At 60.1% G+C, this 14417-nt stretch overlaps 1 protein-coding gene and 1 pseudogene across 4 annotated transcripts in view; one reads left to right on the top strand and one right to left on the bottom strand.

The window, feature by feature from the left end:
* SBNO2 (strawberry notch homolog 2) overlaps positions 1-14417 on the bottom strand; it is a 47180-nt gene that overhangs the window by 9087 nt on the left and 23676 nt on the right. For 2 of the 4 annotated variants that reach the window (XM_033134146.1, XM_033134145.1), the window contains 9 exons: positions 5599-5760; positions 3766-3849; positions 3363-3459; positions 2855-3009; positions 2615-2748; positions 2442-2532; positions 2216-2359; positions 556-673; positions 45-150 (listed from right to left, as the gene is read on the bottom strand). In XM_033134146.1, the coding sequence (XP_032990037.1) occupies positions 45-150; positions 556-673; positions 2216-2359; positions 2442-2532; positions 2615-2748; positions 2855-3009; positions 3363-3459; positions 3766-3849; positions 5599-5760 (1091 nt within the window). Of the gene's footprint in view, positions 1-44; positions 151-555; positions 674-2215; positions 2360-2441; positions 2533-2614; positions 2749-2854; positions 3010-3362; positions 3460-3765; positions 3850-5598; positions 5761-9465; positions 9656-14417 lie in introns of those variants that run through there. The other 2 variants (XM_033134147.1, XM_033134148.1) reach the window with 2 other exon arrangements.
* Positions 4819-4917, top strand: LOC117038603 (uncharacterized; annotated as a pseudogene).

The following is a 14417-nucleotide window of genomic DNA, read 5'->3' as shown; positions in this document are numbered from 1 at the left end:
GTGGACACCCCTACTGCATCCGTCATGGGCAGAGTGGCACTCACCGCTTCTCAATGGCATGCAAAAACTCCTCGAAGGTTCGGAAGGGTGTGCCCTCACCCCAGATGCCCAGGCGGCTCATGTAGATCATGTTTCGGGGCTCAGAGGCACCTGGGGATGGTGGGGGTGGGAGTCACTCTCAGCTCCTCTGGCCCAGCAAGGTTGGGGGGGCCATATACATGGCCCCAGAAATGACCCAAGGACAAGGTACGGGGACCTGAGGGTCCCAGGAAAGCACCTACAGCCAGGGGTGCTAGGGTGCTGGAAAGTTGGCAGACGGGAGGCTCTGACAGTGGTTGACACCTGAGAAGCTGTGGAAGGTACCACTGGCCTGGAGGGAAGAGCTCCGCCTTTGGGCCAGGTTGCAGGGTGCCTCTTAGGGCCAGAGGTGCAGGCCGGCAAGGCCAACAGATGGCACATGGGACGCCCTCCATGGCTGCACCAGGACAGACATTGCTAATCGACGACAGCACGTGCGATCAGGCTCCCTCCCTGCCCCTGGCAACTGCCCCTCACCTGTGGCACTGGCGTAGACCACCCTGGCCAGGGGCAGCTTGTTCTGTAGGTCCAGCACGGCCTTGCCCATCTTGGTGGAGCTGGCATTCTTGGCTTTGTGGCACTCGTCAAACACGATCTGGGGCAGGCATGGGTTAAGGACTGTTCTGGGATGTGGCTGCCCCAGCCTGCCACTTCCTAGCTGGGGGAGCTCAGCAAGGAGCCTGGGGGGCAGTTTATGACTACAGGTGAGAGCCTTGGGGTGTGTGAGGCCACCAGGGTGAGTGGGAAATAGCCTCTAGGACCCCAGGTGACTGAAGGAAATGTGGCGTGTGATGGTCTCAAAAAGACCTTACAGACAGCACTGACACAGATGGGTACAAATGAGCATGAAAAAAAGAAGGCCCCTGAAGGGGTGGGCCATGACTGATTCCATGGGGAGCTGGGGTCTCTCTGTATGATTCTGCACAAATCTACACTGATCCGTTAAAAAAGTGACCCTGAAGAAACAAATTGGAAGATGTACAAAGTTCTTAACATTTTAAGAGAAAAAAATTATAGGCAAGTATACCTATAATGAGCCTATTTTAAAAACAAAGTGGGTGTCTATACATGTGTACACGTGATATGTATCAAAGGACTGACAGAAGATTTACGAAATCCCAGAGAAAATGGGCATCTGGTGCTGATTAAGCAGGCCCTGGGGACGAATGTTAGTAATTGGTTTTTTTTTTTTGCACTATCGTTTCCCCCAGGCTGTGCAAGGTGTCACACAGGTGCCCAGGATGCACCAGTCACCTCGTTTCTTCTTTCTGCACACGGGAGGTGTTCTGCGCTAAAGCAGGTGTCTAACCAGTAAATCCGTACACTTTTCCATGTGACTAGAAAGTCCACACAGGGCCCACGTCTCCCTTCTTTTCTGTGACTGGGACCAGGAGCGTCAGTTACTCCACTGCTGGGGACGGCCCCGAGGACACAATGAGAAAGGGTGACAGGAGGCACACCAGGCTGTGCTAATGCAGAGGCTTGGAAACACCCAGAAAGTCCCCGTGAGGGGGAATGGTCAAATAAGGACAGGACAGAGCCACATGAAGCACAGTGGCCAGCGGGGAGAACAGTGATGTGAGATGGCACACGGGGGACAACCTGGGGAGACAGCGCACAGGAGGGCGGGCAACCCGCAGGATTCCCCCAAGGCCATCCGTGCACCAGGCCAGCCCAGGGCCGCCGCTGCAGAGCAGAAAAGTTGTCCAAGTTTTGAGAGAGGAGGGAGAGAGAAACCCCCCAATCCTGCAGGGTGGGCAGGAGGAGGCGTTATGCGCCCCACACCTCCCCCTGGGTGGCACCTTCCTGCCACCAAACACCGCTCTCGGAGTCTGCGATGCCGGTCCCATCATAGTCCAGTAGGATGGAGCCAGGAGGTGGAGCCACACCGCGAGGGGTGATGGCAGCGGTCACTGGGGGAGAGCCTCGGGAGCAGTCCTCTGACCGGAACTCTTCCTGCACTGGTGCCATCCCAGGCAGCCCCGGCTCCCCGCATCCCTCCAGCATCCCTCCAGCGCCCGCTCGGCCCCCAACTCAAGGCTGATCAGTCCCTCCTCTTGGCCCCCTCTCTTCTAGCCCCACCTCCCTCCCCTCGGCCCCGCCCCTTTCGGCCCCGCTCCTCGTCCTGCCAGGATACCACGCCATCGAAGGCCGCCCCGCACCACTCGAGGATCTGCCGGATGCGTGTGCGGTGCTGCCCACCGGCCTGGCTTTCCCCGATCAGGGCGGAGTAAGTGGCGAACAGGACGCCCTCTGAGGTAGTGTTGTCGCCGTACTTGATCTGGGGAGAGGCGCAGGCCTGTGTGAGTGCCGGGGCATAGGGGAACCCCCAAACTGGGCGATGGGCAGGGAGATGCACCCACCTTGTTCAACGCGTGCACTGCGATGCAGGGGGCGTCGATGTCCCGCAGGTCGCGCTCCGCATCGTACTTGAGATCATTGGAGACGCTGAACCTGGGGCGGTGAAGGCCGGCGGGGGTCAAGGCCCCGCTCCCCCCACCCCCACCCCCCGCCCTGCGCGCAAAAGGACGCTCACCACAGGGACTTCTTGCGGCCCCGCAAGTAGTTCTCCAGGATTATGCCGGCCACCGTGCGCCCCTTGCCTACGCCGGCACCATCGCCGATGAGGAAGCCCGCGCGCTGCCCGCTGGGGAGCAGGACCTCGTGTTGCTGTGCGTGTGGAGGAAGCAGTCAGGATCCCCCACTTGGGACGGGATCAGGTGGGCACTCAGACCCCCCATGCGGGAGGGGGTCAGTTGGGAGACCCTGGGGTCACCTGGCAGGCGTAGGTGATAGCCTCCAGCTGCAGGGCGGACAGGACCCCGCTGTCAGACGCAGGCAGGGCGAGGGTGTAGGTGATGTCCGGGGGCGGGACGCTGGACAATGTGCTGGTCTCCACCACACGGTCTGGGTGCTGCATCCCAATCTTGGCTGGAGGGGCGTGGTCAGGGTGTCAGGGTCAGCAGCTAGGGACCAGCATGGGGGTGGGGATGCTCCCAGAAGGGTGAGGGGCAGCGCAGGATGGAGAGAGGGCACCCATCACTGCTTTGCAGGTAGGATAGGGGGGCAGACCCATGGAACGCTCGCTGGGCCAGTAGGAAGTGGGCTTATTTTCCACTGAACCCTCTGTGCTATGTGGTTTTGTGCCAGGTTTGGATACGACTGCCCCTCCCCTTCACCCCTACCGGGCGGCCTTCACTGCTTCAGGGACCACGGAGCAGGAGCCCCGAGGTCTGCTGGGGGTGTCCTGGGCATGCGAGGGGGAGGGGCGGCCATGCACTCACACTTGGATGGCACGTAGTCAGCGTAGATCTCTGTGTGGCCCAGGTCCTCAGCCTCATCCTCCTCCGCCTCGTCCTCCTCCTCTGGCTGAGTCTGAGACTAAAGGCCGGTGTCCTCAGGGTGGGGACTGTCCATCCACCTAGCATAGCCAGCCTCCCCCCAAGGAGCAGGGACCTGGTCCACCAGCCAAGCCAATGATGGGGGCAGAGGGTAGAGGGCCTGCCTTTCCTCCCCATCCCTACAACATGGTGCCTCCTGGGACTTCAGTTTCCCCATCTGTAAAATGGGCAGACCCAGCTTCTAAGCCAGCCCAGGGTCTGACACACAGCAGGTGTGTGAGTGTGAATGGCCCTCCTCAATCCTAGGAAGGGCAGCGGGCAGGGCTGGGGAAGAGACCCAGCTCACCTGGTAGCTGACAAGAAGTGGGGTGCTGGGGAGGGAGGAAACGGGCTCCTCAAGGCCTGTAAACGGCCCGCTGGGCAGGAACAACTGGAGGGGAGAGTGGACATGAGCCTGCAGGCCAGCTGGGTACAGGAAGCACCTCAATGGGCCCACCGGCTTGGCCACCGGGGGCTCTCCACGCCATCCTCGTGCCCCTCCTTCCGCCCAGCTGCCTGCCTCCTTCCTGCTGCTTGCCAGCTGGTTCTGGTGAAGGACAGAGCCCTCCCCTTGAGGTCAGGCTGAAGACAGGCCTTCCTGGGGTCTGGTGGCCGAGACCTACTGTATGTCAGGCACGAGCACTCAGGGAATGTGGTAGGATATATGGCGATGGGACAAGAGCCAGCAGGACCATCCTAGGGGTCGAGCAGAGGGGCCTGGGGCCCTGTGGACTGGGCCACTCACCCCTGTGACCCTGGCATGGTGGTGGCCACGCCTCATCTCTCCCTAGCTGGCTCCCAGCACTTGGTGTACAGGTGGCCCGTGGGGGTGGGGCCTCTGCAGGGTGAACTGGCTGGAACGCCCTCATGTGGATGTCCCAGACCACAGTCCCACCCTGGGGAGACTGATGGCCCCAGTCTCATCCCGGGCCAGCCTAAGGACTGGGCAGACGGATGGGCTGGCACCGGAGATCCAAACCCATTAGGGCCGAGTCACACCCTGGCTTTCAACCTCCCCACCCCCAGGGAGTGGGGACACACATTGTCCAGGTGGCCACACTGAGGCTGGGAGGGGTGGCTGTGTGAGTGAGGGCACGGCAGCGTCCAAACCCACTTCTAGGCGATTCCAAAACATGCTCGCTCTTAAACCCTGAAAGTAACGTGTAGCCATCCTCCACCTCTTTGGCTCCATATGGACCCCCACCATCATGAGACTGATGGCCCTGAGTGCTGGGTGCCCCAGAGCACAGTGTCATTTACGGTCTCAGGGGGACAAGGGTCACCAGGGGATTCAGTCACGTGATAACCGAGTTGCTTTTCATGACTCCTGCTGTTTCCAAAGGTTCAGAACACGGCCAGTGCTCCCTTCGGCTGCATTAACATTGGAATGATACAGAGAATATTAGCACGGCCACTGAGCAAGGATGACCCACAAACTCGTGAAGTGTTTAATTTAAAAAAAAAAGTTTTTTAAAAAATAAAATGGAAGCGAAGTACAAGGAAGTCAGAATCCCATACTCAAGTCCATCTCCTTATTTTTTGAATTAACAAAAACAAACAGCCTCAGCCAGGTTCCTGGAAGGCTGAGTCAGGGTTCCCAGCGGGCGTCAGGTTTCAGCTGCCCTCACGCCCTCCTCCCAGGAGCTAGGAGCCGCAGAGGCAGAAGGCCCAGGGAGGCGTGGCAATGCCAGTGTCCCACTGGGCCTCTGCACCAGACATAGGGACAGGCCTAGGCCATCCACCAAGTCTGCCAAGGGCAGGGAACCTCACCAAGCTGCCTGGACACTTCCTGTCTACCTCTGGGCCCCAAGCTGGGCCCTGCACATCCGTCTGGTCTGCTGTCCAGTCACAGACCCTTCCTATGGGCCTGTGGGCACTGAGGACCTTCAAGGTGGCCAGGTGGGCATGTGCCATCCATGTCTAGCAGGCCCAGCACAGAGCAGGGCATGGAGACCGAGCCATTGGAGGCGGGTGTACGGGGGTACCCGGCCATGACAGGACTTACGCTGAGAGGGGGCAAGGAGGCCAGTGTAGGAGCTTCCCCTGCAAACCCTGCATTTTCTGAGCCATGTAGGAAACATGAAGGCCCTAGACCAAAAGCCTCATCAGTGTCTGATCAGCCCGTGAATGGGCCACTGACCTTGTCGTGGGCAGAGGGGCCAGTGCTCACATCCCAGATGGTAGGCACCTGGCTGAGGCTGTCGGCTGGCAGGAAGTCGGGTGTGTCGGCAATGTCCGAGAGGGAGTCCACGGACGAGGAGAAGATGGAGGCGTTGGAGAGGTCGTCAAGGTACGAGGAGTCCTAGAAGACAGGTGGGTGAGGGCGCAGCAGGGCAGCCACACAGCAGGTGCGCAAGAGCCAGCCACGCAGTGGACGCTGCTCCCCCATGGGAGGGAGGAGGCTCGGACACTCACTACAATGTGGCCAAACCCTGCAAACACAACGCTCGAGACAGAAGCCAGGCCCCGCGGCTGTGCACTGGACCCCACTGACATGACACTGGGGGAGGGTGATAGCAGCCCTGTGCCCTCCCTGGCCCGTCACTGTGGAGGAGGTGACGCCAGTGCAGGGTTGTCAGGACTTGAGAGACCCCACATCTTCGGGGGAAGCCTGCTGCACAAAAGTTACACACAGTTTATAAAACTGAATTTAAAGAAACTCAGGCACAGTACCGGAGGTGTCTGTGCGGCCCTCCTCCCCCGCTAGTCAGAGGTACCACGTGCCTGCGTGTGTCCGGCCTGAGCTGGACACGGAGATACATGGGGACCAGCCCCTCCAGCTCCTAAGTCAGTGGGAACGAGCCCCTTACCACACCCCCCTGCTGTGCCTGCCACCTGGAGAGGGCAGTCAGTGCCCATTTTACAGAGAGGGACCTGGGAGCTGGGGGGAGTGCAGAACCAGATCAGGGGCGAGGGAGCACCCCTCGGCTGCCTCCACTGGGAGGGGCCCCAGTCATTCTGATGTCTGGCCCTCAGCCTTTTGGAGAGTCGAGTCAGGGAGCTTTTTCCCCAGAGCAGGCAGGCCCAGTGGGTTCAACCAAGGCCGCACCGAGGGGCCAGGGGAGCTGCCCCCCTGGAGCCCCAGACCCAGTGCACCACTTACACAGTCCCCGCCAGTCAGGGGCACTGGAGGGCCAAGGCCAGGCAAGCTGGGACCTGCCAATCAGTGGGGAAGATTAGGAAGATGGGCTGACCAGTGGGGGGTCTTGGGTCCGGGGGGCTCAGTCAGCGGACTCCAGGGAGGAAGGGGACACCTGTGCCTGGAGTCCACCTGTTGTGCCCATGAGGCCACAGCTGGGAACAGGCCCAGGCCGGCCGCATGCCCCAGTGATCGGTGCTGGAATCAGATCCCTATTCCGGGGCGGCCAGGACCAGACAGGCTCCGCCACTGCACCAAAAGGATAGCAGGGCCCCAAGGAAAGGGGTGGGGCAGAGATAGTGCTGGAGTCTACCCAGCAGCCTCCCTGGGGACAGCTGGTCGCAGGAGCCTCAGTCTGCCCATCGGCTGGACACGAGTGGTCCAGGCGCCAGCGGGGGTCAGGGAACATGCAAGAAACACAACCCTCGGCCAAGTCGGCTGATATGAGGCCGGGGCCTTGTTGGGCCTCTCCCCTGCCCGGGGGAGCCCTGGCCATGGGTGTACACAGGGAGCCACAGGAGGTGGTCGCTTGTTCCCAAGGTGAGCAAGGAGGGAGCTCAGACCACCAGGCCTGCTCTTACCCTTGCCCCCTAGCTAAGAGCAGCCTGGACCCTCGGCGGGCAGACCCAGCCTCCCCCACCACCTCTAGCCTAGGACCCTGCGGCCTGGGCAGGTCCAGGGGAGGAGGTGGGACCAGCTCAGGCCACCTGGATAAGTGTATAAAGGCCTGGAGCCCCAGGACAGAAACAGGAGTGAGAGGGGGCACACCTTGACGCTCGTGGGGCATTCAGACCCCTCGTGCAAGACCCTGGCAACTCAATAGGCCAGAGCAGCTGCCTTGGGGAAAACTGAGGTGGCCGTGGGCAGGTCTGGCCCAGCAGACCTGAGACCTGCCCTTTGCCCACTGGGACCTCCACTGGGCCCTGCCATCCCCTGGCAGCTGGGGTCAGAGGTGGTCCAGCACGAGCCTGGCAGATGACAGGCTGCAAAAGCTGGGCCCCCGGTCCCTGTGACAGGGGCAGAGACCGTGGTAGGCTGGCCAGGATGGGGTCTGGATGCAGACAGAGGTGGCCACGTGTCTCTGCTGAAGCTCCTCTGAGGCCACATCTGAGGATCCTCTTCCTGGTGGGCCCTGCCCGAGCCTGGTCAGAGTGATACCAGCTGCTGGGGCCCTGACAGGTGGCCTTGCTTCCTGAAGGCCATCCAGTCCCCGAGTAGTGGGCAGGATGTAGGGGCAGAGGAGGAGGAACAGCCCTGGTAAAAATCGGGTGCGCAGGGGGCACCCCATGCCTGTGGGCTGCACACCACAGCACTTCCCGAGAGGGCAGTGTGGATGATGAAGGGACTCCCAGTGGGGACGCCTGGCCAGCACCCCGGCCAGGAGACGGGGGGCAACGTCAGCCGTGAGGACCCATGGGACAGCAGGGACCCTGACGTCACGGACGAGCAGGGCACGTTCCTCAGTGCAATCATGGGGAAAACACCTAAAACCCCCGAGTGGGGACGTCCTGCAGGACACGACGGCTCAGAGCGTCCACGCAGGAGAGGAACGGATCCCGTCTCAATAGGAGGGGCCAAAGGGGACGTGACGCCTGAGTGCCACGTGGGATTCTGATGGGGACCTGGGACAGAGAGAAGCCATCAGGGGAAACTGAGGAAATCCGAGTAAATATGAACTTTGGTTATTAATGGTGTCTCAGTCCTGGCTCGTCAGTTGTGACAAAGGTACCGCACTGCCGAAAGTATGAACAGGGAGATGGGGCGGGGGACACGGGATCTGCACCATCGCAGTAATTCTGTGCATCTAAAACTGTCCTAAAATAAAGTTTATTTAAAAAGTGGGAGCTCCATTGAAGCTGCCTCCAGTGGGGTCCCTCAATTCTCAGGCAAAGGGAGGAGGGGCCTCATGTGTGTCACCAGGGGTCAGGGGATTGGGGCCCCCAGCAGTCCCCCAAGCTCCATCCCCTGTGCAGAGTGGCCAGCTGGATGAGGGTGAGACAGGACCCCTCCCTGGTGGACTACCCACCTGCCCGCCTCTGTGGAGAGCTGACTCCCGGCAACCACCAGCAGACATCCAAGATCATCCGAACCCAGAGCTGCCCTCCTGGGCCCCCACCAGGAGCATCTGCTCCCAGGACCCCAGACCCCAACACTGCTCCTTCCATTGCAGCCCCCAAGTGGGGAGGGAGCCGGCTGGTCACCCCAACAGTTCTGGGGGACCAGGAGCGTGCATGGTCACCGTATCGGCAGCATTTCAGGGATCCCTGGACCAGGTGAGGACCTGGCAGGACCTGGTAGAGCTGCCCGCACAGCATACCACCCCCAAGCCCAGTGGGATAGGACTGGATGGACCCCACCCAGACCTGGTTCTGGGCCTCCCCTGGGGACCTGGGGGGGCTCAGCACCCCCTCCCGGCTGAAGCCAACCCCAGAAATGCCCTTCAGATGGGACTGGGGCGGGACAGCCGCGTGGGTCCACAGGGGTCCGAGGAGGGACTGGACCCACTCCTACCTGTCCAATCACAGCCCAGCCCAAACAGCCAGCGGAACCTGATGACTGACGGCTGCCGTCCCAGTGCGGCCAGGGACTGGAGGCGAGCAGACAGCCCCTCCCACCTCCCACAAGTACTTTCATTTTGAGGCGCCTCCCTGACTGTCCCTTGAGCCCCGCGTTCCCTGTCCCCACCACTTTCGCTCAGGCAACTCCTGCAGGGAGTCGCTGCCGCTGCCAACAAAGCTGCCGGGAGGCTGGGAGGAGGAGGGGAGAGGGTCGGGGGTCCTCATGTCCCTCCCAGTTCGCAGGTGGCCCGACCTGCCGGCAAGGTGGGAGGGGGCCGGGCCCACCCCCACCCAGGGCCAAGCAAGTTACCTTGTTGAGCGCTGCAAACTGCAGCCAGAACCGCAGCTGGGACATGGTGTGGCCACAGGCAGGTCCCCTGGAAGGCGCGGGAGCGCTCCCTCATGACCACGGGTGCTGGGCGCGGACGGGCCTTCTCCCAGCCCAGCTGCATTTGCATGTTGGTTTAGTCACCACCGGCGCCCACTTCCCCTAAGGCCGCTGACTTTCAGGAAATGATGTCTGCCTGGTAAGTCAGGGCGATTCCTGGCAGCGCGGACAATTACTGTACGGGGCGGAATCCAGCCACAGACGGCTGTCAACAACGCGCCTGCCCTGCGGGCTCCTGGCGCCCCTTCCCTGAGCACCCTATCCCCAGGAACCCATCAGCCATGGCCCGGCCCCTCTGTGGGCGCTCAGGGTTCAGATAGGATGGGGGGGTCGCGGCGGGGGGTGGGTGGGTGGGGCATAGGCTGAGACACCCAGATAGCCCCTCCCAGCCCTGGCCTCGGTCTCCCCAGACCACTGGTGCACTGGGTTCTGTTCTACCTGCCCCCCACCTCACTGGTAGGCCTAGTAGGGACCCACTGCTGCACCTGAGGTGCCCACAGTAGTATTCTAAGGGGCACAGGCCCCCACGACACAGGAAGGAAACTGAGGCCCATCCCACGTCTCTGCACAACCCTCCCCACGCACTCACAGGCCCAATCCCCAGCCCCCAGCTCCTCAGCCTGCACACAGGTCCACGGGCCTTCACCAGCTGTGCTGGAGCCGTCTTCAACACTTCCCGGGCACTGCAGGTGGGCCCTAGCACAGGCAAAGGCCCTGGGGCTGGGTCCCCCGGAGCACCTCCTGGCCACAGGGGCCCACCCTGCTCCTCCTCCTCCTCCAGCCTTGCCAAGGGGTCTGCCTGCCTCAAAGCCCCTTTCCTGCCTCCCACCTGCCCCTGCCCCCCTCAACATAGCATGGAGGAGGCACCAGGCAGGGCTGGTGGGCAGGGGCTCACAGAGCTGGCAGGATCAGTGGGGAACCACTGTGTTTTAAAATCCCCCAAATAGGCCCAGAGGAGGGAGCTGGCCAAGGAGGGCCCGGGCCACCCACTGGCTCGAGGAGGGTGAGCAGTCATAAGCCTACCTTCACAGCTCCTGCCCTGTCTTTCCCCCACAGCCAAGGGGCAACAGAACCCCAACAATGGAGTGAGCTCTGTGGGACACGCCACCAGGCCATAGCCACTGTGAGCAGGAAGGGAAGTGTACATATATGGCAAGAAGCCCATGAAATGACGCTTGACACCACCAGGCAACAGGGAACTGCAGGTCACAACCAGTGACACACACTTGCACACCCACGGGACGGCTACACTCAGACGACAAGTGACCAGTGCTGGCGAGAATGCAGAGAAATCGGAACCTCCAGCACACACGGGAACACGCAGCAGGCGCCTCTGCCTAACTGAGCAGTTCCTCCCCCGAGGTCACCCTCCCCACACGACCCTGCAGCGCCCCTGCTAGGTGTCCACCGAGAGAAATGAAAACACGTCCACACACACACCTGCACACGCACATCCACTGCAGCTCGCTTCACAATGGCCACAAGGTGGACACAACCTGTGTGTCCACCCATGGACGAGCGTGGCCTGTCCACACACATGGGGTGTCACTCGGCCGTGAAAAGGAGGGAGGCGCTGACACTCGCCACAACGTGGATGGACCTGAACACACGGGGCTCATGAGAGAAGCCGGACACACAAGGCCACACAGTGTGGGATTCCACTTACGGGGAAACGTCCAGAACAGGCGCGTCCACAGACGGGACGTGAGTTCGTGGTTGTTGGGGGCTGGGGGAGGGGGTGGGGGGTGACTGCTGATGGGGACAGGGTTTCTTTTTGGGGTGATGGAATGTTGTTATTAAATAGAGGTGATGGGTGCAAAACCCTGTGAATGTATTTTTAAAAGGTGAATTTAAAGTTTGTAAATTCGGTCTTAAAATATATAGAAAACTGAAGTGTAAAGAAAACATCCCAAGTACAAACACACACTTACTATTACTAGGTTTAACCAACATGAAATTTGTTAAGTTGCCAGCATAGTTTCTAAACTCTGACTCTGTCCCCAGTATCTTGTCACCAGATGGTTGGTTAATGGGCAGAAGTGACCCTGAGGATATGGGGAAGACCAGGTACAGCTGGGGGTCCGAGGACAAGGAGGGGTCCCTGCCTGGAGAGGTTGTCACCCACTAGGCACCTTGGCCACTCCAGCCTGTCCTGCCAATGGCCCTGCCACCCTGGTGGCCACAGGCTGTGTGTCTGCGACTGGACTGGATGGGGGATGGAGGGCCTGAGTCAGGGTCCGGGCAGAGGCCCCGGTGGAGTGAAACGGGTGACTGGGGTGTGAAAGTGGGCAGGGCCACACCCGAGGACAGGGGTGATAGTGGATCTTGCCCCACAAGCACAATTGGTCCCTGTCTGGCTGTGCTACCCAGCTGGTGGGACCCTCTCTGGCCTTCAGGCTGACCCTTTCTTATGTGGCCAGGCAGAGAGGCAGGTGTGGCCCAGGTGCCTCAGGTTTCCCAAGAACCCCTCCCCCCATTAAGTTCTTGGGGTATTACCCCTTAGCCCTCCCTACCTTCCCCGCCAGTTTCTCCATATACACTTGAGGTCTCAGGTGTCACTGGCCTGTGCCACAGGTGGCCTGTCCGTCCCTAGTTACAGCCAAGGAAACTGAGGGTGGGGGTGGGCAGAGCTCACTGGGCAGATGGGTGGGGAGGGTACTGCAGGTCCCCCCTCAGGCACACCTCGCTGCTAAAACATTCCTGTTGAGGGCTGAATTGCATCCCCCAAAATGACAGGTTCGAATCCTAACCTGTGAACGGGGCCTTATTTGGAAATAGGGTCTTTGCAGATGAAATTAGCTACGAAGGGGTCACACTGGAGTGGGGTGGTCCTAATACAATGACTGGTGTCCTTATAAGAGGGATATTTGGACGCAGACGCACAGGGAGAGGCTAAGTAACCATGGAGGCAGAGACTGGGGTACTATGGCCCCAAGTTCATGGACACGGCAGCCCCCCGAGGCTGGAAGAGGCAGGAAGGACCCTCTCCTGGGGCCTTGGGCGGGAGCAGGATTCCGATACCTTAATCTTGGACTTTTGGCCCCAGAACCATGAGAGTGTACATTTCTGGTTTTAAAGCACCTGGTTTGTGGTGCTTTGGTGGGGTGGTCCCAGGACGCTCAGACAGCTCCCCCGAAAGCTTTGCCCCGTCAGGCCGTAGTTGGGGGCTGGCTGCATCAGCAGCACACCGCCGCGACTGCTTTCGAGCACTGCAGTCAGCAGAGGCCAGTCGGACCCGGGGCTTCTGCAGGGTCCCCCTAAGAATCTGTTTGTGGGGCATTCCTTGTCCGCTGGGGCCCAGCCCCTCAATTTCCACAAGGTGACCCCCTGGGAACAGGGCCACGGCCCTCGGCGCAGACCATAGAAAGGGGTTCCTGGCCCTGGCACAGTGTGTACCAACGGACTCCTGTGAGAAGACACCCCGCGCTCCTGTTTCCTTCTGGCCGATGCCGGTAACTGCTGGGAACCCGCTGGCAGGCAGGCTCAGCCCTCTGACCCAGTGAAATCCATTTGCCGCACGTGCGGTCGATGCTGCCTGCCCCTCGTGAGCAGGGAGCTGCCAAGAGTTTGCAAAGCACTTTTCTGAGCCACGACCTCATCCTCGCTTCCCAGAAGCCCTGGGCTGGCAGACAGAGCATCCTCACTGGCTGGATGTGGGACCCACCTGAGATGCTTGGAGGGACCCTCAGGGTGGATGCTGCCACGCTGACTGTGTGGGCGGGTCAGCACGTGGGAAAGAGCCCTCCCTGGAGCCTGGCCAAGATTTTAGGGGTCCAGGTGGCCTTGGGAGGAGGCGTCAGGGGGTCTAGAATGCTGAGTCCCTCATCCCCACCCTGACCCTGCATGTCCCCAAATATCCCCCTCAAATCAGATTCACCCATGTTTGGAGCATACGTCCACACAAAGGACTACACACAATGTCCACAGCACAATTCACAATGGCCAGCAGGTGGACACAACCACCCACAGATAAACAGACAAACAATGTGTCCTGTCCACACAATGAAGTCACTCGGCCATGAAAAGGAGGGAGGCGCTGACACTCGCCACAACGTGGATGGACCTTGAACACACGGTGCTCATGAGAGAAGCCGGACACACAGTGAGATTCCATTTATGTGAAACGTCCAGAACAGGCGCGTCCACAGACAGGACGTGAGTCAGGGGTTGTCAGGGGCTGGGGAGGGGAGTGGGGGTGACTGTTGACGGGGACGGGGCTTCTTTTGGGGTGGTGAACATTCTGATAGAAGATAGAGATGATGATGACACAACTTTGAATTTACTAAAAGCCACTGAATTGTGGGGGGGCCGGATGGCTCAGTTGGTTAGAGCGCGGTCTCTCAAACAACAAGGCTGCGGTTCAATTCCCGCATGGGATGGTGGGCTGCGCCCCCTGCAACTAAAGATTGAAAACGGTGACTGGACTTGGAGCTGAGCTGCACCCTCCACAACTAGACTGAAGGACAACAACTTGGAGTTGACGGGCCCTGGAGAAACACACTGTTCCCCAATATTCCCCAATAAAATTTTTTTTAAAATTACACATAAAAAAAAATGACAAAATGCCATTGCTACATAACTTAAAAAAAAAACACCACTGAATCATACGATATGCAAATCCTATCTCAATTTAAAAATAAAGGACAGAAGAAAAGCCGCATGTCCATACACCCCCAATGTTTGGCACACCGCGTGTGGGAGACCCTCCATGAGGCTCCTTGAGCTGTTCAGGTCGCCCACCTAGGACATGGAGCCTGAACGAACCAGTGCCAAGCGGAGTCTGAAGGACAAAGAGGCTGACCATCAGGGCCGGGTGACCCAAGGGCCACGGTAAGGAAGACAGGGAGTGAGCCTGGGCCAGCTCAAGTGGTTGC

This window comes from Rhinolophus ferrumequinum, chromosome 18 (genome assembly GCF_004115265.2).
Source record: "Rhinolophus ferrumequinum isolate MPI-CBG mRhiFer1 chromosome 18, mRhiFer1_v1.p, whole genome shotgun sequence".
NCBI classification, from domain to species: domain Eukaryota; kingdom Metazoa; phylum Chordata; class Mammalia; order Chiroptera; family Rhinolophidae; genus Rhinolophus; species Rhinolophus ferrumequinum.
Note: the sequence above shows the minus strand (reverse complement) of the source record. Positions and strands in the feature narration are given on the sequence as shown.